The following is a 27,378-nucleotide window of genomic DNA, read 5'->3' on the forward strand; positions in this document are numbered from 1 at the left end:
TCAAAATGAGTCAGTCGATTTGTATTTACCAGTGTAAACTGACGTATTTTCCCAAAAGATTAAGTGCAGGTACTATACGGAAATAGGCTGGCTGTTTCCTAGAGAGCGTCCACGATAGTCTCGCAAACTCGGACGACATTTATCTGTTGAACTATTTATTTCTATTTTTATTTGATCCGCCTGTGGATCCATTTCAACTACTGTGATATCTATTATTACACTTTATTTAAAAGTTGAAATGTTTCTATTCTGCTTCCGCTGTGCATTATTATATTGTGTTGATTGTCTATGACGATGCCAACTACGTCACTGTACCCCACACCGGGCCCACCGGTGACACGTGGAAATCGGGGTGTGACACTAGGAGGCTAAGTATGCTTCACAAAAGTAGGTTCAATGGTTACACCTACCTATCTTTCAATGCTCAACTATTGAACGTGTATCGTTGAAACTTGATAGATCGATTTCTATTCATGTGGGGGATTGTTGGAAATTTTGTATAGGAAAATGACTTTTTCCTATTTTGGACTAGAAATAAATATAATAAAATGAGAGGGTTTTATATATTTATTTGTGGGTTTGTGTTCTACGTTGGAAGGGCTTCGCAACGAACTAAACCACGTCCAAAACGGAGCTAAGATGAATGAGATATCGATGCTCAAAGTTTGGTGTTTGAAACTTGAATCCTGAAATAAGTGGGAAAGTGGCACCTTGTCCCACATCGGATGAGAGATGGAACTTAAAGGGGTATTTATGTGGGATCTCTCCATCCTTATTGCTTCATGGAAGCACTCACTAGTATACTCGCGAAGGGTGCGGAGCACCCTAACTCGCACTCGCACACACGCGCGCGCGCGTGGCGTGGGCGATGAGGCGCAATGTGGCGCTTTGATGGCGCACTTTGTATTTTTGAGGCGCAATGTGGCACTTTGATGAGCCGCTTGAGAGCTGCCTTTGTATTTTTCACTGCGCGCGCGTGGTGAAGCACAAGGGTTGCAAGCACAAGAGTACACATGGCATGAAGGCGCGCGGTTGCGCGCATGGTGCATGGGCCTGATGTGACGTGCGCGGCGCAACAAAGTGAGACAAAATGGCGCGTCTGTGTGGCGTGCTCGTAGAGGCTCACAGGTGACGTGGCACACGCGCGCAGGCGCGCATGGACCTGAGTGAGTATGGCGCACGCGCGCATGGCAGTGATCCAAGTGGACGCACCGCGCATGAGGGTGCAGACCTGCGGGCGCACCAGTGTGTCTTGCGCACGCGCGGAAGCTTCCTGCTGCAGTTGATGACAGTGCAGTTACATTCAGCATTTGAAACTGACAAAGTTAATGCGTTTGACTGAGAATTAAGTGACGAATTAAAGTGCATTAAAGACGCCTAATGCAGTTTAATTCTCCATTTAATTCGTTTTTTCAGTTTCTCCTAGACATGCAACTATAAATAGGGTGCTACCCTATTGCAGAAAAGAAACCGAAACACACAAAGTTATCTTCTTCCTCTCTCACATAAATCTTCATCTTCTTCAAGAGTTCGAGGTACACCTTCGGGTTGGAGTCAAGACCGGCAGTGCAACTGCTTGCGGCTGTTGTATCCTGGAAACAAACGTGTTCTCCTGGGAGACATGAAATTTGTTTTAATGGACCCATGTCTAACAAGATCCTCAGCCAAGAACAGTTTTTCTGTTCGAGTTCTTTGTTCTTGTTTTTCCTTTTTCAGTTGTAGTTGTAGTTGTAGTTGTACTTTTCTTTTAGTTGTAATTGTATTATTTTAGTTTTCATTCTGTTATTTCTGCAATTCAAGTTAATAAAAAGGAATTTTATTTATTTTACACGAACGGATTCCTACAACATGTCTAGAAGGTTTACAAGGCATTCTTCTTTTCTCGTGATCATGTCTTGTTAAGTGTAACACCTCGTAAAATCACGTCCAATGATATGTTGACACGTGTAATAAACCCTAATAAAGTCAAACCTTGAATTTAAGGGGCTAATTTTTCGAAAAATCGAAAAACATTAATTATAAAAGAACTGGAAGTATTAACATAACTTAAATAATTTTTTTTAAATAACCTTTTATGGTTTTATATTCACAAATGAGCCACTTGTTGATCAAGTGTAGCCGTTTGTGTATTTAATTGTAAGTTTGCGCAGTAAAGGGTTAAAAGCGTCAGCATGTTAATTCTTACTTCTGAGTGACCTTTTAATAAACCGAGAGCTTCATACTATTTGATTATACTCTCAGGAATGCCAATCGTTGGCCATCTAAGGCTTTTGTGCCTTTAAGTGACGTTATGCGCAACTTTGTAAATATAAAGGGACTAAAAGTGTCAATATGTTTAATTATACCTCTGAATGACCTTTTAGGGAACCTGAAGCATTGTGGTGTTTAATAATACTCCCAATAATGCTTAATATGTATTAAATAAGGCTTCAATGCTATTAATTGTTGAGATGCGCAAGTTTGCGCATTAGAGGGGCCTAAAGCGTCAACTTTTGAATCTACGCCTTTTGGTGATCATTTAAGCGATTGAAAGTGTATCAATAATTAAACTCATGTTTTGGAATGCCCGTTAAGGGTCATGGAAGGCTTGGATATCATTAAACGACATTTCGCACTACCTTGTGCGATTAAAGGACTATTTGCGTCAAACTGCAAAAGTATGTCGATTCATATGATTCGGACCTTCCGGAATATGACCATGAGTTAAACATGCCATAATTATCTTTTATATAGCTTAGGTATGGGCTTAGAAGTGTTCGGTGCGCAAAAATAAACTTTTAAGTCATCTAGGGACTAAAAGTGTCACAAAGTGCACAAGTTTGCATTTTCGCGCATATCTTACATTCTGAATACATCCGAACATCCAAAACTTTATGTAATCATTAAAATATTTTATTTTATTGATTGGCATGATAAAATTCTATTCGTCGCATAATTTGGATCGTTTTTGCGTTCGTTACGACTTCCGTCATAATTAACCGAACAACGCAACCGTACGACCAAATGAACCGACATCCAAGATATTTTTGAGCATGTTTTGAGTTCTCTATACTTTAACTTCATTTTAGAGCCTTGAAATGAGGTTAACGGGGCTTAAACGTGTCAAAAATGAGCCGAAATGCAAGATTCTGAAGTTCAGGGACCAAAATTGTCATTTTGCCATAGTTATCTTAGGAAGGGACCAAAATGAAAAATCTAAATTCCAACTTGTTCCAGCTGTTCCCCTCATTTGCACATGGTTTTAATGAAACTATGGGCTCCCATGGTTTCACAAAACCATGGGCACATGTGTACGGATGAGATCGAAGCTCGTTTTACGATGAACGATCCTAACGGTTCTAGTTTTCCTATAAATAGCTAACCCCTTTCACTTGCAAAACCCACATTGATCTGATTTTGTCTCTCTAAGTTGAAGTTTATGCTTCATACGTGAGAGTAAATCGGATCAAAGCTTGCGGGGACCCTTTGTAAGTATCCTTTCGTGCTTAGTTTAATTTTTAGCATTTATAGCCGAAAAGTCAAGCGTTTCGATAAACGCTTTGACTTTTAAACAGCTAAGCCATGGTTCGCAATGAACATGGCTACGTGACCGTAATTAGGTAGGTAATTAACCCTCAAAAGGGCGCCTCCTAATTACCATGTTTACTTAGTTTAATTGTCGGGCCAAATTAAAGTCAAACGGATTAGTTTTAAATAAAATTCATAACTATTAATATAAAAGTTATAAAATCAGTTTTGTCACTTTAATAACTTGGTAAATATTAGTTGAACATGTTTAAGCATGATTCAACCCGACAATTCTAAGTATAGACCCGGTTCGGAACCGAAAGTCGCAAAAGTCGACTTTTGCTTTGACTTTCAGTTCTGACCCGTATTAGCTTAATTTAGATATGCCTTAGGATTCCTTTAGGACCATGTTATAGGTTAGTATAACCCTCTAAGGTTATACAACCTGGATCCTTAGTTATCCTATTCATTTTCAAGTTTCCGTTATATGCCGAATTATTGACCGTTATGCCCTTTTGACCTTAAAATGTAATTTTTAAAAAGGTGAAAGGATAGAAACCTTCACTACTGATTTATAAACTTTTCCCTAAAATTTGACATCAATTTGAGGTCCAGATTAGGAGTTATGCTCAATAGCGTAATTTGAAAGCTTTTTATTAATTAAACGGTGTAATTAGCGTATAACCTATCTAAACCCAATTTTTGATACCAAACTTTTCACCCATTGATATAAAATAATATTTTGGGATTTTTGAAGATTTTTAATTATTTTTAGGCTGAGCATAACATAGGGTTTTAAGCTTGATTCGGTAATTACCGGTTTTGCCCTTTTGGGCTATAAAATGAGTTTTACAAATCCTTTTGACCCCAAGCCTTTTTCTACTGATCTAATATGCTAAATATAATATTTTGAGACTTCTGGAATAATAAAAATATCAGCTTTTCTTTGAAAACACGGAAATGGCCCTAAATCGCCTTTTTAACCATTTTAAACGCATGGTATGCGTTAAAACTATTTTAAACATATATGGTTTGATACCTACTGAAATTTTTAGTAAATATTTGTATTTTAATAGTAACCAAAAGTTTTAAACTCAGATTTCCAGTTTTGACCTTTTAAGTATATGTGAAATTACCAAAATGCCCCTAAGGTGCATAGTTTGGTTATAATTGATAAATTTCACATATGTGTGATACCCTACTGATATAACTTAGTAAATTAAGTATTTTCACTAATTATATCAGACCTGTAACTCAGGTTAATATTTAATCTCTTTGGTAACCTTTAAAATGACCAAAATACCCCTACGGGGCATAAATTGGTTTTAAATACATTTTGGGCATAACGGAAGGTATCTTACGGATATCACATCATATTCAAGGCATATTAACGTAGGAAACTTGTATATGACTCTTATGGTTACCCGTTACGCATGTTTCGCGTTTGAATCGGTTTATGTAACTAGTTTGCATAAAGTAACCGAAACGGGTCAAACCTTATCATTTTCACCTCTAAATCCAGAATGTGTTTAGTTTACCCATATTATACAAGTATCCAAACTTGTCGGGTCTAAATCACATTCTAATCCGGTCTACGCTTAATCTTGCGTTTGAACCGTAAACATTTCCTTAAAACTAACCGGTCTAAGCATAGGCTTAATTAAGACCCGTTAGGAATCTAATAGGTTATTAAAAACCTTCGTTCCAGATTAAGAGCCCCAGTAGAAGTACTTGTGCTTGCTGATTTGATATACAGCTGGGATTGAATTTATATTTAGCTCAGGTAAATACTTTTAACTTATTTTCCCTTATACGGGCTTGGGATACGGTATTATAAAAATACCGCTTAGTCGGGTGTAGAAACCTTTTAATCGGAGATGATTAAATTGCATAATCCCGTTTTAATTTGTATTGCTTGATAACAAATAACATTGGGGGTTAATGACTGTGTCCTGGATATCCTTGCCTCATTTAAAAAGTGAATGGCCACAACGTAAGAACAAGGTGTAGGCATAACACCTCCTGTTGCTTATGTAAAGCATATACTCACTCGTAAGGGTGTCTTCTTGTGAGATTATATTTTTGGTGTGTCTATTAATTTTGACTGGCTTGTATTATCACCGGCCCTAAATGTTGGACAAACATGTAAATCGGATATAAGATTTTTATTAATAAAATTGTCCCAAGTTATAAAATATTTTGTGCCTTGTGCATTTAAATTGTGTTGTTTGACTATGATAATATCAACTACGTCACGATACTCCCCACCGGGCCCACCGGTAATACGTGGAAATATCGGAGTGTGACATTAAGTCTCCTTTAGGTTACACAAAGCCTCCTCTGGCCGAAAAGACAATCTCATCATCTCAGTACAACATATCTTGCCAACTTTCCAAAGGTGCCAAAAGTGAGTACGCCATTTGTTCACAGAATATAATAGAAATATAGTTACTTAAAGTACTTGTTATTTTTTCTTGGTGTTGGTGCCTACAATTTCACGTGGAATAGTCACAACACATGTCATGTACCATTAATACTAGACTATACTCACTACTCACATTGTATAAAGCATTATTCATTGTTTAAAACTATTTATTAAAGTGTTACCACATGCATAATATCATGACTTAAATGTTACTTGCAATCAAAATATTTACAATAAACGGATTTCAATTCATCTTTCTATTAAAATAGAATAATAAATAAAATCCGAGGAGTCTTGTGTACACGTCAGATGCCATTACATGTACTATTTCATAATTTCTCAATGTGAAATGAATCTGATTACACTAACACTGCATATCAAATTACATCATTGGAAAACACACCCATTTCTCACTCTAGACGCTCCTTTAAAGGGGAAGTATACCAAAGCTATTCCAACTTTCATACAGTCAGAATCTTCAATCCAACCACAGATCTCAAAGTTTGCTTAAAATTGCCATTAACAAGGAATCATAAACGTCCACCTCTTGGAGCAAAACGACTTCAAAGATCAAGGTATACTAGTTACTCAATTTCTAAATACGATTATCATGAATTAGTTTGTGTCCTTTTATGTTCATTTTCACTAAATATGTTGTTATTGTTCATAAAGAGCAAACAATTTGAACTCAGTTGATCAAATCTAGGTTTTAGCGTAACAAAAATTGATCTTTTGACATAATGTGATTTTAGATGCATGTTTTGGTATGTATTGTTCCGACTCAAGAATCACATCAAACAAGTTTGATAGCTATTAATTGTACTCTTGTATCAACAATTAATTTTTGTATAATTATTTTCTTAGTTTAATTCTGAAATCCATTCTTTTGTTTGATGGATTTTGAAATTACAAAATCGGTATAAATTTATTTGTTCATTAGGTTATGATCGGGATTTCAATATAAAATCACAGATTCAAAAGATACACGTCTCTATACAGCCCCTTTTCCTCATTACCTTGCTATGTCCGTTTTATAAAAAGTAATATTTTTAATTAAATCGCAATACACAAAGACATTTTTTTAAAATACATATATATTTTTCAAAATACTTATATTTTTAATTTTTTAACCTCCTTTCCATTAAAATTAAAATCTTCAAGATCACATATTTAAAATTTATCAAAAAGGCGATGCATCTCATTTTCCTGATTATCTTTCTTCCTTTTATTTCATTTATAAAAGTAAACTTTATTAATCCAAACACACAATAAAAAATATATTTTTATAAAACTAGTCGATTTTCTTATAAAAAAATAACAATCTTTGCATTTAAATTAGTAACTTTTTGTACATTCAATGCTCACGTTAAACATATGGGTGATGTAGCCCAAGTTAGCACAATCAATTAATGCTCCGTAATCAGACGAACCCATTTGTTTTCGATCAACAATTTCTTACAAAGATCTTTTGATTTTGGCTATATTTTTGTGAGTAATTTCTTGTTTATTGTTTGTTTGTAAACGGTAATCTAGGGTTTATGTTGTTTATTGTCAAGAATCATAAATTGTTATTGTTTAATCATATTCAAAAGTGTCTTTTTTCTGATATTTTCTTTTTTTTTTTTATCTTCAGTTCTACTACTAAAAAGATAAAATGGTGGCTGAAAAGGTGACGGAACCATGCAGGAAAGAGGTTACATCAGTGAGTAATGTTTTTATTAGTTTGTTTATGTATTAGTGGATTTTTTTATCTTTGATAAAAGAAGAGGGTCATGACATACGGTTTCGGATAAGATATGTTTTTTTACTTTGTACGCAACGTATGTTCAAGCATATTGTATGATATACTTTATATATATATATATATATATATATATATATATATATATATAAAGGACCGCTAAAATGAAAATCACCTTCAGTGTAAGAACCATGAGAACCACTTTTTAGTCATTAGATCAAGAAGATGGATGGACAAGATTAAAAGTAGTTAAAATTAATATTAAATATATTTTGTCTTATTATGTCTTTAATATTTTAATTCAAAAGGGTATATAAGTAAAATTGATTTTTTTGTCTTTTTATATATATTATTTTTAATTGTCTTTTTGTGTCCTATTCATTAATTACCTTTTGTCTTAATTTATTTTTTATTAAGAAACAGATTTTTTGTTAAATAATTTTTTGAAATCAGATTTTTATGATATTTTTTTTAAGATTTGTTTAAAAAAAACTTTTTGAAGATCCGTTTTTTTACGCCCGGTTTTTACGTTAACGTTATTTACGCTTTACGCGTCGTTTTTTTATGTTTTACGCGCCGGGTTTTTACGTTAACTTTTTTAACGCCGTTTTTACGTTAACGTTATTTACGTTTTACGCGCCGGTTTTTTACGTTAACGTTTTTTTACGTTTTACGCGCCGGTTTTTTACGTTAACGTTTTTTTACGTTTTACGCGCCGGTTTTTTACGTTAACATTTTTTACGTTTTTACGTTTTACGCGTCGGTTTTTACGTTTTACGTAAAACTTTTTACGCTTTACTAAAAAAAATTTACGATTTACGTTTTACGAAAAACTTTTTACGTTTTACGTAAAACTTTTTACGTTTTACGTAAAAATTTTTACGTTTTACGTAAAACTTTTTTTTACAAAAACGTTTTTACGCAAAATCGAAAGCACCCAGAAAATCGCACACTCGGGAGGTGTCTCAGATAGTTTGCTATCATCATCGACGCCTCAAAAAAAAACCCAACAAACAAAAATCAAAAGAACGAGTGGATTCTTGAAAAAACGAAGTTTTGGCTTGATTTTCCGATAATCAGAGGCTGCAAAGTGGGGTTGCAGGTTCAAAAACCTACCCTCCACCATTCTTGCCACGCCATCGTCAGTTTTTTTTTTTTTTTTGCATCATCACCTCCGATTCAATAAGGCACCAGATTCAACCGATTTAAACATTCAAAAGGAACAAGAACATCATTCAAACATATTCAACACAGATTCAAACCTGTATCCAGATCCAAACCGATCAAAACCCACATAATCAAAGAATTCAAATGGATCATTCAAGGAACCTGTATCCAGATCCAAAAAACATTCAAACATCAAACAACGTCAAGAACCGAACCAAAAACATCAAACAACCCACCAAAACAGAGACACCCCTCCTCACCCCACCCCTCCACCCATCATTCACCTCCGCCGCCGCCGCCGACACACCGCCCCCTAACCCACCACAACAATCCCCCATCACCGGCCACCGCCGCCAAAAAACGTCAAGATCAGAACAAAAAACATCAAACAACATAAAAATACAGAACCAAAAAAACATCAAACGAAACCCCCAAAACAGAGACACAAAGAAAATATCGCTACCTTTGTCTCTCTCTTCGTGTTCCACCACCATTGAAGAACTGAACCACCGGCATCACACGTCGCCACGACAGTTGGGTGGCCGGAAATTACTGCGGAGACGGAGGGGGGTGGGTGGGTTGCAGTTCACTATCGCCGGAGAGCCCAACGACCATAAACGGGATGAAAGAGATGAGAGGGGGGTGTTTTGGCTGGTGGTTGTTGTCGGAAACAGGTTGGATGAAAGGAGTGGATGAGAGGTTTTGAGAGGGTTGCAACTTTTTGTGTTCTTCATCGACGAAGACAGATGAAAATGGGGAGAAAGCATGAAAGAGAAGATTGAAAAAGAGAGAGGAGGGATAAACCTGCTACAATTAACAAAGAGAGATAGAGAGATTAGACATATGGGGTAAATGACCATAATACCCTTTGGGTCAAATTCTGATTTGTTGAGAGTGGTTCTCACGGTTCTTACGGTTCTTACAACTGGAGGTGGTTCCTATTTTAGCGGCGCCCTATATATATATATATATATATATATATATATATATATATATATATATATATATATATATATATATATATATATATATATATATATATATATATATATATATATATATATATATATATATATATATATATATATATATATATATATATATATATATATATATATATATATAGTGGGGATCCTACGGAAAGTGTGGTTTTCCTAAAAAGTGTAAAAAGTCATAAAACACAATAATTTCATGCATAAAACACACCTAAAACTCACAAATAATAGAATGAATATTACTAAAACACCATATTCAAACTCTAATAGTCCATAAAAACTTCAAACACACCATCGTAGAACTATGAATATAAAACACACAATGCTAAACAACATAAAACGCAATAATATTTGTCATTCCACAATCAGAGGCTTAACATCTAAAACACAACACAAAACCCACATACATGATGTTTTAGTAATCTTCATCGTATTATTTGTGGGTTTTTGGTGTGTTTTATGGTTGACATTATGGTGTTTTATGACTTTTTACACTTTTTAGGAAATTTGGACTTTCTGGCCAACTCCTATCCTATATATATGTGTATATATATATATATATATGTGTGTATATATATATATATATATATGTATATATATATATGTATTTGTATTTGTATTTGTATTTTATCTTAAGCTTAGTTATAATAAAAAAGAGGGGGTTTGAGGTGGAATTGTTGGGCTTTATGTTATGTATATGTATTTTATCTTAAGCTTTGGATGCTATACAAATTTTAAAACTTTGTTTAGATATTTCAGATTAAGCTTTTATTCTGGTTATTTTGGATGGACAACCTTTTTTAAACTTCTATTTTTTGGTATCCTATTTTAAGTTTGTATTAAGAAAAAAAAAAGAACAACTTGATTAAATTTAGAAAACTTCTATTTTTGCACTTTTATTTTATATACGATTCATTTTAAATAAAGGGCTAGTAAAGCCAAAACAATAAAACTAAACCGGAACTAAACTATTAGTAATGGTTCCGTTTTAAATCTCAAAGTTTTTGTTTTTTATATCAAAAACTGTTACCAGCGGTTTAAAAAATAAGCCGTTAAAACCGGCATATGAACACCCCTAATTGAAACATGCGAACAACAATTAAATAATAAGGTTTTGGGTTGCATAATATAGCCCATTTATCAAACATGTAAGCCCGGACACAATCGGGTTAATAAACGGGTTGACCTGTTAACCTGCGTAATTTTAAAGGTTTTTCAAAAAGTGTATGGTTATATATTGAGGGGTTATTTAAAAAGTATTAATTTCCAAAGTTTTACTTTTAGATTTTTAATTTTTTATCTGGTTATTCGGTTTGCCTTAATAGCCAGGTTCTTTTTTTTTCATATTTTCTGTAAATTTTCAAAATGATATTTGGTTTACCTATTAATTTAGGAAATTTATTGCCAAACCAATCAACCAAAGTATCATTGTTCAATCATCCTTGTCTACCAAACTCATTTCTACATGTAATATGTTGTGCCATAAAGGCCCAATACATCCAAACATGAAACCAAACCAAAGCTAAATCGTTACTAACGATTTGGTTCAATATACAATTATCAAAAATTGTTACCAACGCTTTGGCTCATTGTTAAATTTAAAAACCAACAAAGCCCGGACTGTGAACATGATGATTAATTATACAGGGATGTTTGGATTTGTGTTTCGGAACTCATTTATTTTATTATTCCTACTTTTTTCACATATAACGTCTCTTTTGACCATTTTATCTATTGGTATGCTAAATCATAATTTTCCAAACATTTAAGTATCAATGGATCATCATATTACAACTGATTGTTTGATTATGATTATTAAACTAATATCATATAATCACTTTCAAAACAAATATCCAAACATTTCCTTATAAGTTACATCACTCACTCTTTTCACAGTCACCTATTAGGAGCAACTTTAGGTTGATATATGATTCGCCTTGTCAGTTTAAAGTATGCAGATTATACATGATCACGGTTATAGGCTAGGACAGAAAAAAAATTCTATTCAAAATGATTGTGATTATAGGCTCGTGACTGTTGATTTATATTAATTGTTTTAGTGATGCGACTGTTAAATTGGTTTTCAAATAGTCGTAGAGTTTTATTTTCAGTCCATCTAACTCATTGACGTTCACATGTTTTAACTTGTATAATATTTTTTTATATGCAGCAACTTGAATTAATTTCTGCTGTCGAAAAGCTTCATGTATTAAGTTCTAAGGATCTTGGCAAGCTAATTCGAGATGCTAAAAATGGTATCATTAAATATACTGTAAATGGATCATTTTTTGAGGTTGGTAGATTTTATTCTGATTATAATTTTAATAATTTAAATTATTTATTTATTAATAATTATTTTGCTGACTGTCTATTTGTAAATGTGATGAACATCTTGATGTTTCAGATAAATGTGGAAAATTTAGGAAGACCTCTTGTCCAGCACATAATGATAGATACTGTATCATTACTTAAGCCAGATGACCAGCATTTCAAATATTTGTTATGTGGTTTAAAACTGTTGCATACTCTATGTGATATTGCATCCCACCACTCAACACTTGCGCGGGTTAGTAAATTTATTTTTCAATTTTTCTCTTTTATTAATAGGTAAATACCACAGAAACAAATATACTTTCGTACGAAAAAGTCTCGCTACCTGATTTTGGTACTTTTTGAAGTCTATACTTGTTAAAATATACGAAAATTTTTTGGTATATCCAAGTCCCTAAACTTGTCTAGAATGCAAGTACTTATTAAATTATTTTCAAAAGTACATGAATATGAGACAAGTTTAGATGCACTAGGAAATAAATGTACTTATTTTACTTATTTTCATCTACTATTTCAATAACTGATTTTTCCTGCTGTAGGTTTTCGTTGAGGATATGAATGTACAACATGAGATGCTTAATTCAATATTTCGCATAATTCATGTTCTTAGTCAGTTAGGAGAGGTTTAACTCTTTTCTTTACATATATTTTAATATTTTTACTTTTTTCATTATTTTTTTCTGTTATGTAGAACTGAAACATAACTTTGGTGTTCCAGAAAATTAATGGTTTAAGCCAAATGGTCCTGTACTCCGCGTTGTTGTCCAACAGTATGTATTTACTTAAAGCCTTAATTTCTTCAGAGTGGAAAGACATCGCGGATGTTCTACTTGCACATCCTGAGGTGATACAGTCTGTTAGAATCTTTATATCCGCATTACAGTTTTTTATAGTGCAATCTTTTCTTGAAATGTGTGGCTGATGATTACATTTTTGTCAGGTTGGTGACTTCGCGATAGCAGCTGTTACTGCTATCCGTGTAAGTATTAATCATCTTCGAGCAAAGCCGACAACTCAGCGTGTTAACTCTCGCATGCAGCCAAATGATGAAGTCTACTGTCTCTTCCATCTTTGTGAATCTTCTGTACAGTTCATTCAATCACTATGCATGCAGATGTTATTTCGAGAGCGCCTCGTTGAAAATAAGGTCAATTAAAATAATAGCTTATAAGGAAACGAGTCAAATGGGTCAAAGGGTTGACCAAAGTTTTTTTTTTTTTTTTTTTGTCTTCTGAATGCTTAAAACCTCCTAAATCATTTAAATAAACAAAATATTTTCTGAGCACAATAAACATTTTTCAAATATATTGAACACTGATTATTTATATTCTATTGTTCTCCAGGAATTATGTGAAGGAGGTGCCGTTTTTAGTTTGGTTCAAAACACCTTAAGACTGTCACAACACGATGATACAACTCTTGCAAGTGTCGTTGATAGGCTCAAAGCAAAAGTTTTATCTATCGTAAGCCCAATCATGTGTAGACGTTATTGTATCATGTTTTACTTTCTTCAAGGCTTTTTTAGTTACTTACAATGATTCTTTCTCCAGATGTTACTTCTTTGTCAAGCGGAAAGCTCATCTTTCGTGAATATGGCTTCCAGAACCCCTCAAAGCAAGGGTTTTGCTCATTCAGCGGTTTTGAAGGTTAACTTTTCAAAACTCTTATAGTTTAGATTTTTTGAAAATTATTAGTGGGCACTCTGCTTATACATATACAAACTTCTTTAGGTCATTGAAGTGCTAGATATGATGTGTAACGGGGATTTTAAAAGCCAAACAAGGGGACTTTTGCATCTTAATGCAATGCAAGTAGCCGAAATATTCTCTGGTGCTTCTAGATTCAAAACTTTCGTAGTCTGTAACTTGGTAAGGTTTTATAAATATGTTCACTTATTTGTAGGGCTGCAAAGGAATGTTCAGCGAACTATTCATGAACCATTCAACAAGAAGTTCGTTTGTGTTCGTTCGTTTAATAAATTAATAAATGAACGAATACCAACAAAAATTTGTTTAGTTAAATGAACGAACATGAACAAAGGTCTTGCTCATTCGTTTATGTTTATGAACGTTCGTTAACGTGTTTGTTTATGTTGGATAGTTCATTAGTGTTTTTAGTTTATATATTTTATTTAAATACTTAAAAATTCCGACAGATAAAATATTTAATAATATCAATGTATTAAATATTATGTTCAGGAATGCTTGTTTATGTTTGTCTGTTTCCATTTGTGTTCATGAACATCAGCTTGTGTTCATGTGTGTTCATGCACGCGTCCGTTGCCTAAAATTAACACACGAACACTTTCATTTGCTTAACGAAGAACATGGACATAAAATCTCTTTCGGTAAGTGTCCGTGAACACATATATTTCAACAAACAAACACAAACAAGGTCTTGTTCGTGTTCGTTGGGTTCATTTGCAGCCCTACTTATGATTGATATAACTTCACGGTAAATATCATGATCAGAAGTGCCAATTTCAACCCATTTACTAATGGATTGAACTGGTCAGATGGGTTGTAAGTCATCCAAAATGTATTCAAATGCATAGAAACCTCCTGAGTAACTTAATAAAAAAGGGTCAGATTATTTTCGTAATAATAAAGAATCGTAAAAAGTGGAATAAAAGTTAAAACTTAATTTGCACGTCAGGCAAACCTGACCCGTTTTGACCCAAACCAACTTTGTCGAATTTGTAACTGTTGTTGTACATCCATGTAGACAAAACTTTTGACCCGAGTGCTTTCACGACCACAAAGAGAGTTCTTATCTAGTTGGTGTTCCGATGATCGTAAGCCTGCTGAAGAGGAGATTGTTGTGGATTTTAATCCAACATCAGCCGCTGGACATGTATTGGGTTTGACCTCCGAATTCAAAGTCCAACATTCTACTTGGAGCAACTTTCAGGCTCCTCAAACTCCTTTCACGGTTCAGAGGTCATCGTTACTGGTCAAAGTTATAGCCAATCTCACACGTTATGACCCCGATCTATCTGAAGGTAAATAATCTAGCTGATTTTTACATGTGAGCACAACTTTATGAAAAATTAATTGTCATCGTATATATCATCGCTTCATCAGTATATGCCTTTGTTAATCGTCAAAACATATAACGGGTCAAAACGTGTACTTTTGGTACATATTCTTTTCTAAAGGATTAGTATGTCAAATATTCTGATGAGAATGATTTAGCATGTTCTTAACCAATATCTCTCTTTGTGCAGAGGACAATGCTCGCTTTCTCAACGAGTTTCTCGAGTGCTTGCAAACAGAATCTTCTAAGTTACCTGGTGGTGCTGCTGAAAGAACTGATGCCGCAAGAAAAAACCTAAGTATATATTTCGATTTCAATGCTTCCTTCAAATGATAAGAAGTTAGAGATGCCAAGATGGGTGGGTTGGATAACGGGTCACTTTTCAGTTTTCACTACTGGCCAGATCAGTTGACCCATAAACACTTTCTTGTGCATTATAATCATAAAAACAATATTATTTCAAAAGTAATCTAAATAATTTAAAAAAAAAAAAATCATTTAGGGGGCCAAATGTTTTAAAATATAGATGCTTGGTGGCTCAACCTGTTTGACCTGTTGCCACGTTAGCTATTTTTTATTTGGCTCATTTGAGATAAATACAACCCTAATCAATCCATAATACGTAAATATTTATGCCAAATTTATAAGAAAAAATGTGGTTTGTTTATATAACATCTGTGTGTTGCAGCGTCCTTATTAGTTCGTGCAGAATCTATGACTCATTTTTGTCTACATGCAGAAGATGTGAATTTTCTCAGGTGAATTTTTTTGGTCATTTTAAGTAACTTTTTATGAACTAATGTGTTAATTATGATTACAAAAACAATATTATTATATTGAAATATTAACTTATGAACGATCTCAGAGCACACGCGTGTAGTTGACCCAGGATGTTAGAAACATCATATATTACTTGATTTATTCGTTTTTATGTTGAGTGTTATGTGCCTTATTTCCAAGGCTTGATGCAAAACTACTATCGAGCCGGGGGTCTCATTGGAAGCAGCCTCTCTATTCCTACGGGGTAGAGGGAAGGCTATTTGCATCTTACCCTCCTCATACCCTACCTTAGCTGTGCTATTGGTGGGATTTACTGAGTATGATGATGATGATTCGTTTTTATCTTGTTTATTTAGGTGGTTCATTAATCAACTGGAGAAAGCACGTACGGCTCAAGAATCCGCTAGCCACAGAGTTATGGTAAAAGTAATTCATACTTTGTCTGTTTATTGGGTAGTTATAATGTCTGTTTATTGGGTAGTTACGGTTGGGTTGACCCATCAACACTCTTGGTCTCTTTTCTTGACATTCATAGCTAATTTATACATTAAATATGATTACAAAATAATTACTACTATAATCATGCATTTTGTTTACATAAAACAAACTTGAGTATGCTATGGGTCACTTTTCAACAATTATGCTAATTTTGCCATTTCAACCCATTTTCTTGTGACGTGTTGATTCGGGTTGCTTATAATCTCTAATGGGTCAAAAGTGTAAATAACTTTTTTACTAAAAAACGGGTTGGAAGTCACCCAGAATACTTTCTTTATTTTATTTTTTTGCATAAAATCATATGTGACAAACTATCTATAAGATAAACATATATTTTTGACAAAAAGTGTTTCGGGCCAACCAGTTGTGTTGGTGCACTTGTGTCTGTACTTTGTCTGTATTCGGTCTGATATAAACGATGTCCTGATTTGTATTGTAAGTTGACCAAGTCAACCATCCTCCGGTTTGACTTGGACAACAGTTGAAAGAGGTTCTGATCGAAGGATAGCCTCGAAGGATACACCTGATCCTTCGAGGTGATCGAAAGATATGGTTCGACCATGGTTCGACCATTAGACCTCGAAGGATGATCCTTCGAGGTCCATGCTGATCTTTCGTGTAACATGTGGTCGACAGATGATCCTTCGGACCATCTGTCGAATCCTTCGACCAGACCTGCTGAGCTGGGTATATATACCCATGCATGTGTTGAGTGTGAGTTAGTTCTGGAGTTCTGAGTTCTGCCATTTTACACACCAAGAGATAGAAGCTTAGAGAGCATTCTGCCCAGAACTCACACACACACTTAGAGAGTTTATAGAACACTTCTGTAAACATTGAGCTTGTAACCGAACCTTCATTTGCATTAATACGACTAGTGTTAATCGGTGAATCTTTGTGTGTTTGTTTCTCTACTTGCTACTAACTCGGTTTGCTTGCTAGCTTGGATTCCGCACTCGCTAGTAGGTTTGTATAACAAGGTTTAGGTTCGTAATCCTCCTCGAAAAGGGACCTACAAGTGGTATCAGAGCTAAGGCTCTTAACCTTGTTTAAAACCGGGTTTTTACAAGTTTTGGTGTGTTGAAACACTTGGTTTTTGCACCTGTTTTTACTTGTTTTCTTGCATTTTCTTTGAGTAAAAACGTGTCTAAACTAACCGGGAGTGTTTAAAGTGGGTTGGGTAACTTGAAAACTTGTTTTTGAGTGATTTGGTGAATTCCGGCAATATTCCGGTTAAGGTTCCGGTCACCGGTTTCTGGGTTAAGTTTTCCATTTTTGGGCAAATTATCTTTCAAAATCTTGGTTGGTGGGAAAGTTGTCAGCCTGCCATACCCATTCTGCCGAAAGTTGACTTACCTACCCATCACCTTTTCACCAACCCGTCACATCTGTGTCAGTGTGTCAGTGCTCATTCGAAAGATATCCTTCGACATCGAAAGATATCCTTCGACATCGAAAGACCATCCTTCGATCAGTGACAGCTCGATAGATAAACATCTTTCGAGTAGTCCTTCGAAGTTCGAAACACATCTTTCGATCAGGGAATCTTTTTGAAAGATAGTTGTTTTATCTCGAAAGATAAGGATCTTTCAAGTGTGAATCTTTCGAGATTTTGAGTCTTTCGAAGCCAGTGCTCGAAAGTCAACAGTGATCCTTCGAACACTGTTGATCATTCGAACAAGTGTGATCCTTCGGAAGTTAGCTATTCGAAAGATAAGTGTCCGAAAGATAGGGATTTGACTCGAAAGATAAGGATCTTTCAAAAGGGAATCCTTCGAGTTCTTGAATCTTTCGATATTATTGTTCAAGACTCAACAGTAATCTTTCGAGTACTGTTGATCCTTCGAACAATAATTGATCTTTCGATTGTGGTCAGTTTATTGTTAACAAGTTTCTGTGATCTCAGATCTTGCAACCAGGATCCTTCGGCTGTGTGATCTTTCGGGTGGCTATTATCCTTTGAGACATTGATATAGTTTTCATTTTTCTGATCAAAAATGAATCCAGCATGGGGTAATCCGTCAACTGCAGAGAGCAGTACGTTTTCTGCAAGATCCAGTGTGCCATGCAATTCTGATATGTATTTTGGAACTTCCAGTACTTCGTTTGCAAGACCCGTTTCACATGCTCCATTAAAAACGGAGTACGTCACAATCACAGATTGTTTTGGCAATCCAAAACTAGTTCCTGTAAAGCCAGCTCCCACCACAGACATGTATGGAAATCCATTACCCCCAGTTGCCGTGCAACACCATTATTCTACTGTAGAATCGTCATTTCTTAATCCCAAGAACAGTAGTCAGACAAAAACGGCGTTGTATGCTGAAATTGTCAAAGATGTCAGCAATGGTGGATCCTCGGGGAATGATAACAGTTCTGAACATGTTAGAAGTTCAGGTGAAGATGTTTCAACTTCAGTGGAAGGTGATATAACTTCAAGTTCAAGTGAGGATGGATCTGGTATTGATTCTGATGCAGAAAGGCCAACACCTGAGAGTAATTCCAGTCAGGTATGTGTTGATGAACCAACTGCTGTAGATTGTGATAATTGTGCTAGATTAAAGGCAAACATGTCTGAGTTGCAAGGCAAACATGATGCTGTACAAGCTAGTTTGTTTGACTTGCAAGACAAACATGTTTCATTGAATGCCAAGTGGTGTGAATTTCAAAGCAAACACGAAGCTTTGCAAGAGAAATATGATGTGACATTTATCCACAACCAGAAGTTGACCGTGGATCTTTCAAAATGCACAGAAGCCAATATGTTTTATGAAAACCATGAAAAAGAATTTAAGTCAATGATTGAGACGTTAAAGAAAGATAAAACTGAATTGACTAAAATGGTTTCCAGAAAACAAACGGAAATTAATTTGTATATCTCACGTCTTGAGACAATGCAAAAAGAAATGGCTTGTGTGAAAACCGAAAGTGATGCGATCCAACTTAAGCTAGATAGTTATTTGAGCTCTAGCTATGTGTTGGATCACATCATTGACGTTCAGAAAGAAAAACGGGATGTCACATGCATAGGATATAAGAAATGTCCACCACCTGTGAGACACAATTATGATGCGATGCCTGACGAGGAGGATAGAGTGTTCTTTGAACCATCTGTTCCTCTAGATGTAAAGGAGTTTGCAGCAGGACTCGGATACAAGAAAGATGTATCACCAGACTCAGATACTTCAGCAGATGCATGTGTGTCCTCTGCTGAACTGAATCAGGATCCTCCAGTCATCATTGAGGATGCTGATTCTTCTGATGATGAATCTGATGATACCATCCCAGCAAAGTCTGATGCGGAAGTCAAAAATGGGGACATACCTCTCGAGAATTACATTCTATGTGATCCTCCTGCAAAACCCGCTAAGACTGTTGCAATCGAGTCCTCGTCTGCAAAAGAGTCGGAGGGTGTGAATTTGCTGTACACTCTTGTTGGTGATGATAAAATCTACTCTGACAAAGATTTTCCTATTAAGAATGTTAATCAATCTTTAATAAGTAAAGTCTTTGAAGATTCGACAAGTAAATTTTTGGGAAAGACAGGACCACGTGTTACAGTTACACAGTGTCCTCCTATTCCAAAGGCTGAAATTCGAAAACAATTTGGGAATAAGAAATTACCAACAGTACAAAAACAGCAGAATCATGCCAAACCTAAAGGAAAGGCACCGACTCAGGGTCAGAAGAAACAGACCCAAAAGAAAAACAAGAATGTGAACTTTGTGAAATCTAAGGGAACGGACAAAATCGAAACTTATGAGAACAAATCTAACTTAGATTTTGTTAAACAAGCAACAGTTTTGAAAAGAAATGATCCAAACTGTTCAAAACCTAGTACCTCGGGATCACAAAGTTCATCATCATCGTCAAGACGAGCACATGATGCTTCGGGGATTGTTGAACGAAGATATTGTTTTGAGTGTGGAACAATTGGACATATCATTCGAAATTGTCCATATCTTCATAAGCTGAAAGCAAAGGTTGATGATCCCCGTGAACAAAATCATGCCGTCCAAGAGAATAGAAAAGGCAAACAGGGCGAAAACAAGAAAAAGGTTCGGAAGATAAACCTCGTGAAATCAAGAGGGACTGATAAAATTGATACTTCCAAAAACAAATCCAATAAGGATTTTGTTAAACAAAGTAAAATTTTGAAAAGAAACAGTCAAAACAACTATACACAACACACAAACGGTTGTGATGTAGGACCAAGTACCTCAAGATCACGAAGTTCATCATCCGGCTATTGCAGTTATGATACTCCGAGGTTTGTTGAGCGGAGATCATGCTTTGAATGCTGTGAGTATGGGCACATCATTAAGAATTGTCCATATCTCACCAAAAGAAAGACAAAAATTGATGCCCCCCATGGTAACAATTACCATAAAAGATCTGTTTCACCAAAACAGGACCCTCGTCTTGTTAAACAACGAGCAAAGAAACAGAAAAAGAAACAAAGAAAAGAAGTTGAAAAGTTTTTAAAACCGGAGATTATCCAAACAAAATCTGTTAAATCGGATGTTAAACATGAAAAACAGAAAGAGATTTGGATACCAAAACCGGTAACTGTTTCAGGGGGAGCTACATCAATTCCGAATCATCGGGAAATGGATGTTACAATTCTCGATGATGACGGACGACCCAAGTCTGTGAAGGCTTGGGTCCCTCTCTCCAACTAATCTCTGAGTGAGTGTGCAGGAAGTTCCAGGAGGAACTATTGATAGTCTTAGGATTGTTGATGGTGGAATGTCCTTGCACAAGATAGGCGACAGAAGAAATTGTTGCCTTTGATGGAGAAAGAGGAAAGAAAAAGAAAATGTGGCTGAATGAAGTTGCAAAAATTCGACCAAATGAAGAACGTGCCAAAAGTTGGTCATTATGGTTTTTGATCGGGTCCTCAGGAACGAATGAAGTGAAATGTGTGCCGATGCCTTGGCATGGATTGAACATCCGCACACCATTTCTGAAAGAGAAAGTCAAAGACCTTCGCTGGTGGAATGTGGAAGACCAGCCGGACCCGGAGGTTTATGAGCTTGTTGCTGTCAAGAGATTTCTCAGTAGCTGCACATTCGACCTTGAAGTTCACACCGGGTGAATATTAAGTTGGGGGAGTGCTTAGATTCCTTGCAATGCACGGAACAGTTGCAGGATACGCCTTTAAATCCTTAATCTCTCCTATACTTGTCGATATTTTAGCTGCTTTGTGAATTGTTATTATCTCGTACAGCACTCTTTGACCTGACACGTTGATCTCGGATATCACCTCACACGTGATTGTTTCAATGTGAAACTCATCAATGTTGTCATGGTTCGCACCGCTTACCGACATGCCAACTCATTTTTCCAAAATTTGTTAAATCTTTTCTGATAAAACTTAATTTTGGTAAACGGCATTAAGGTCAAGCAAGAGTAAAACCAGCATCGGAAAATCATTTTTGTAAATACCTTTGTGTTTTTAAATTTATCTTAGTTTGTTGATTTTAGGGGGAGTAAATCCAAAAATCGGAAAATCCAAAAACATCGAAAAATTCAAAAACACAAAAACAATAGAAAAACAAAAATGAGTTTCCTGGCGAGCAAAAGAGAAAATGATAGTACATCAGTGGTCTATCCAAACCTCTTTAAACCTTAAATGCAAAACGATAAGCAGCTCTATATAAGATGTATCGGTAGGCTCACAATCATTTTAAAGTGTGCAGGGTGATATAAATCTTAATCGACTGAAGATCAGGTGGGAACCATTCATTGGCATATGGTCTTAGTACCGAAATTTCGTTTGATAGATTGCCGAGGTTCTGAGATATTCGGTCTTTATGCTGCTTATCATCTGGGTATCATGGTTGTATCTTTTACCGAAAAATAACGGGGACGCAAGTCTAGATCTTCCATGATACTATACATACGTGTACATATTACATACTGCATTCGACCTCAATAAGTGATAAACAATCACATGTCCATATCAAATAAGTGATAAAATATCACATCTCTCCGGGTGTCAAGTTCGTCTCTCTGCTGTACGGAAGTACTGACCTGTTCACGGACTTGCACCTGTGCCCTCATGCATACGAAAATCAAGTTCCTCATCAATAAGTGATTATATCACAAAGGACTTGTTTTCAAATCAAAATAAGTGAGTATCTCACAATTTATACGGTCAAACAGATGATAATCGGTATACTCACTGGTAAGATGAACTCTCGTGCATACCTTGATACGGGAATGTGTCGTGATGTGGATGAACACCGGTCGGTAAGTATAAATCATACATTAACGTATCCTCTAAACATGATTACATCTGATAAGTTGAGCTTAAGTGGACAACAATACCGATAATTGTTATAGGAGGCTTATCTTAATGTTAACTAACTAAACAACAAGAGTGTTTTGGCATGACCGTACACTGATATGATTCTCTTACCCTCGAAACTCGCAAAAAGAATGTTTGTATATATTTATTTACTGCTTAACCTTTATTAGTTCTTTTAAACAGTTTCATCGTTTGGTGCATATCAGCACGACATTAGCGGTGATGTCGTTTGATAACACTCAAAGGATTTTAAATTGTTGTCTTTTAATTTCAAAAATACCAAAAAGATTTTAGGCTTGTTTTAATATAAACTTTATAAAAGCCAAAAAGATTTTATTTCTGCTTTATTTTCGATCGTACGATGTTGGAGCTCAAGTCTTCGCTACCTGAAACCTGACTGAAAACCGAACTGACTAAATCTTCATAAACGGTCGAAATTTGCATGTTTGAAAGTTAAAAGGCTAAAATTGGCAAATTTATTAAACTTTCAAACTGTCGGACGGTGTTTGATTGTGACATGGTCATACGTGTGTCATTTGTTTATGCTAACTATATTCCAAGCAGTTGTTCTCATTACGCGTTTAGATTTCTTGCATGTGCAGATTCTAAAGGCTAGGAGAACATGGTCGATGACGAGCTTTGGAATGAAGACACGAAGGCACTCAATGAATGAAGGTGATCGAGTCGCCGCTGGCCATCATCATCACCACAAGGATCTCACTTCATAAAGATAAAGTCTTTTCACGAGCATAACTCAAGGGGGAGCTTATGTTAAGGGGGAGTTTGTCAACACACTTCCTACATGATACGGGTAGTTTGTTGATACACTTTCTACTTTCAAGACGTGAAGACTTTGAAGATCCTCCGACATTGAAGACATGATAGGACATCAGAGTCTTGAAGACTTGAGGACCAAAGACCGTCGAAGTTCAAGACGAGTCTACACTTTTAGAAGAACAAGACAAAGATTAGAGATCAAAGACAAAGCTACAGCCAAGGGGGAGTTTGTTGGTGCACTTGTGTCTGTACTTTGTCTGTATTCGGTCTGATATAAACGATGTCCTGATTTGTATTGTAAGTTGACCAAGTCAACCATCCTCCGGTTTGACTTGGACAACAGTTGAAAGAGGTTCTGATCGAAGGATAGCCTCGAAGGATACACCTGATCCTTCGAGGTGATCGAAAGATATGGTTCGACCATGGTTCGACCATTAGACCTCGAAGGATGATCCTTCGAGGTCCATGCTGATCTTTCGTGTAACATGTGGTCGACAGATGATCCTTCGGACCATCTGTCGAATCCTTCGACCAGACCTGCTGAGCTGGGTATATATACCCATGCATGTGTTGAGTGTGAGTTAGTTCTGGAGTTCTGAGTTCTGCCATTTTACACACCAAGAGATAGAAGCTTAGAGAGCATTCTGCCCAGAACTCACACACACACTTAGAGAGTTTATAGAACACTTCTGTAAACATTGAGCTTGTAACCGAACCTTCATTTGCATTAATACGACTAGTGTTAATCGGTGAATCTTTGTGTGTTTGTTTCTCTACTTGCTACTAACTCGGTTTGCTTGCTAGCTTGGATTCCGCACTCGCTAGTAGGTTTGTATAACAAGGTTTAGGTTCGTAATCCTCCTCGAAAAGGGACCTACAAGTTGTGATCTACGATACATAATATTACCCATTGATTTGTTACGCGTCATAATCGACCCATGGGTCTTTTCCAACTAGAGAAGATGGAAGATTGTTTATTTATTTTTTTAACTTCATTACTAATATGATTGTAATGGTTTGACTCTCATTTTTAGGAGGTTCATAACAACATCCAATGCCCATCACCTACACCACAAAGCCCATCTTCAAAAGAATATGACACAACCGGCAACCATGAAGAGGGCCCATCCGTAACACTTCGGACAAAGAAAAGGAAAAGAAGCAGGAGGATAGATTTAGGTGATATTAGTGGGGATCGGAACATTGAACCGTTTAATAGCGTCATAGATGTTGAAGAGCTTCGAAATGTGCGTAGTGAGGAAACACAACAAAAAGAACAGGAAAAAAACCATAATGAGCTATGAACACAAGGGGTAAGTTTTTGACGGGTTGGGTTGACCCGAAACCCTTCTGTCCAAAAGGACTTTAATAGACAGTTAATGTATCAAAGGTAGTTTAAAATTTTTGGTCATCTTTAATAATGTAGAAAGTGGCGGATTGATAGCCAAGGGAGGGTATGGTCCAGCCCACACCTTAAGGGTTATATATCCATTTAATTAAACCCATATTTGATTTAGGCCCACCCCAAAACCCATCATGAGTTGCATTGTTGAAAAAAAGAAACCAAAAAACCACACACACACCCATTCGATATTATTATGGCAGCCATTGTTCCATTAATCCATTTCATCCATAAAGAAAGTTTTTTTTTTTTTTTTTAATTTAGCTTTCATTTGTGATTCAAGGTTAGCTTTCATCTTCACCCTATGTTTTTATATTTGTGATTGCCCTTTGTTTTATAGGGTTTTTAAAAAAATAAATTTATGTTTTCTAGGGTTTTAAATTTCGTAAGTCTTTGTAGGGTTATTTGAATTTTAATTTATGTGACTAAAGAATAAATTTATGTTTTCTAGGGTTTTAATATGTTTTCTAGGGTTTTAAATTTCGTAAGTCTTTCTAGGGTTATTTGAATTTTAGTTTATGTGACTAAAGAATAAATTTATGTTTTCTAGGGTTTTAAATTTCGTAAGCCTTTCTAGGGTTATTTGAATTTTAATTTATGTTGATTAAAAATAAATTTATGTTTTCTAGGGTTTTAAATTTCAGAAGTCTGTTTAGGGTTAGTTGAGTTTTAATTTATGTTGACTAAAACATAAACTTATGTTTGCTAGGGTTTTAAAATTCTTAAGCCTTTCTAGATTTATTTGAATTTTAGTTTATGTTGACTAAAGAATATATTTCTGTTTTCTAGGGTTCTTTATTTGAATTTTAATTTATGTTGACTAAAGAATAGATTTATGTTTTCGAGGGTTTTAAAATTTGTAAGTCTTTCTAGGGTTATTTGATTTTTTATTTATGTTGAATTTACGTTTTCTAGGGTTTTAAATTTCGTAAGCAAGAAGTCGTTGAACCTAATTTGACGATCAAAGCGGTTTTGAACTATGTTTTTTTTATTGTTGAACTATTTAATTTTATTATTAATGAACTATTGTGTTTTACGAACTATTTTTTTTTTTACCCATTTTTAACCGACCCGTGTTGTGCCCCTACAAAAAATTATGTATCCGCCACTTAATACGCCACTAAATGTAGATTTTAGTACAGGAGAATACTGCTATTCCTTAGTAATGCACTTTGACCAACTCCAACCCCCATTTGACCCGTTTTCTTTTTAGCTATTTTATTTTTAGTTTTACGCATTTTACCCAAATCAACCCATGTGTATACCAACAGGTTGAATAAACGCAAGGCCAAACGAGCCCACGAAGCTGCTATGGATTCGGATGGGGACGATGGTGTGACTGAAAACCAAACCGGGTCAAACCCAACTTTTGAACCTAAGGTTGGGCAACATGTTATTTTCACAAATGCTAAAGGTGAAGAGATTGGAAGAGGAAAGATACATAAAACCAAAGGTGTATGGTTTGAAAAGGATTTGGAGGAATTAAAGCTATGTGTGCTGGATGTTACGGATCTTGAGGTGTGGGACTGCAGCCAGCTCCCGCACCCAACTGATATCATGACCACATTTCTTCAGGCGAAAGTGATTCTTGGTAAAACAAGGATCATGTGGGATTCCAGCCGACTTATTTTGATCAGCCAGTAGATGCCTAGATGACAGATTAACCTTTCTTTCTGGTATATACATATCTCTTTTGGAACATGCTACATTTCAGTTTTAAAAACACATAGCTATGTTTTACTGACTGATTTATGTACATATCTAGACAGATCTAAGGAGATGACAGTTAAAGTCGGGAAACTAGTGTCACAGCTGCTGGGATTAATCCATTGCATCGATAGTTGATGCATAAAAAGATATATGCAACATTTCAGTTTAAAAACGCAGGGTGTTGTAGTGTACTTTTAGTTTCTTTTCTTTCAGATAAACTCAGTTTAAATATATAACATACTCTGGTTGTTTGATGAAAAGTATTGCTTCATGGTGGTTTACCATGTAATAAACTACATGCAGGTGGTTTGTTACAAAAGAACCTTGATCACTATAACGAGTATATTACGGTGCTTAAAGATAAACCGTTTCAGGGCAGTTGTAACTTGTAACAGAAGCCCTCAGCTCGTCTGATTTGCATCTTCACGGGGGTTAACTTTTTGGGGGGTAGTGCGTGTGGCGATGTGGAAAGGGCGTTCAACAAACAAGAGAGTACCAGAATATTTACTTTTGATTCCCATTTTCCTAACCCAAAAGTTCAAAACAAACGCATCTATTATAAATACAAACTGTCTTGTTATGTTACAAGTAATAAATATTAGACGAACAGGATTTATAAGCTAGATTATATTATATCGATTTATTATTATTATTATTAATGTAGTATGTAACATTATTATTGTAGGTCCCGAAATC

General features: G+C 35.4%; 1 protein-coding gene and 1 long non-coding RNA gene across 2 annotated transcripts in view; both read left to right on the top strand.

Annotated features, from left to right (window-relative positions):
• The window catches only part of LOC110929486 (nodulin homeobox), a 41,008-nt gene extending 16,134 nt beyond the window's left edge, over positions 1–24,874 (top strand). Inside the window, exons 2-14 of the mRNA XM_035980923.1 lie at positions 12,006–12,128; positions 12,240–12,401; positions 12,706–12,789; positions 12,885–13,010; positions 13,107–13,313; positions 13,510–13,629; positions 13,717–13,812; positions 13,897–14,034; positions 14,891–15,167; positions 15,393–15,500; positions 15,891–15,960; positions 16,339–16,402; positions 24,605–24,874. Of these exons, the coding sequence (XP_035836816.1) occupies positions 12,006–12,128; positions 12,240–12,401; positions 12,706–12,789; positions 12,885–13,010; positions 13,107–13,313; positions 13,510–13,629; positions 13,717–13,812; positions 13,897–14,034; positions 14,891–15,167; positions 15,393–15,500; positions 15,891–15,960; positions 16,339–16,402; positions 24,605–24,874 (1,845 nt within the window). The remainder of the gene's footprint in view (positions 1–12,005; positions 12,129–12,239; positions 12,402–12,705; positions 12,790–12,884; positions 13,011–13,106; positions 13,314–13,509; positions 13,630–13,716; positions 13,813–13,896; positions 14,035–14,890; positions 15,168–15,392; positions 15,501–15,890; positions 15,961–16,338; positions 16,403–24,604) is intronic.
• A 282-nt stretch (positions 24,875–25,156) lies between these two features.
• On the top strand, positions 25,157–26,970 carry LOC110935097. The gene is made up of 3 exons (XR_002588869.2): positions 25,157–25,255; positions 26,244–26,648; positions 26,738–26,970. It is a non-coding gene; the product is annotated as an uncharacterized LOC110935097 (long non-coding RNA).
• Positions 26,971–27,378: the final 408 nt, after the last annotated feature.

Source organism: Helianthus annuus, chromosome 1, assembly GCF_002127325.2.
Source record: "Helianthus annuus cultivar XRQ/B chromosome 1, HanXRQr2.0-SUNRISE, whole genome shotgun sequence".
Classification (NCBI taxonomy): domain Eukaryota; kingdom Viridiplantae; phylum Streptophyta; class Magnoliopsida; order Asterales; family Asteraceae; genus Helianthus; species Helianthus annuus.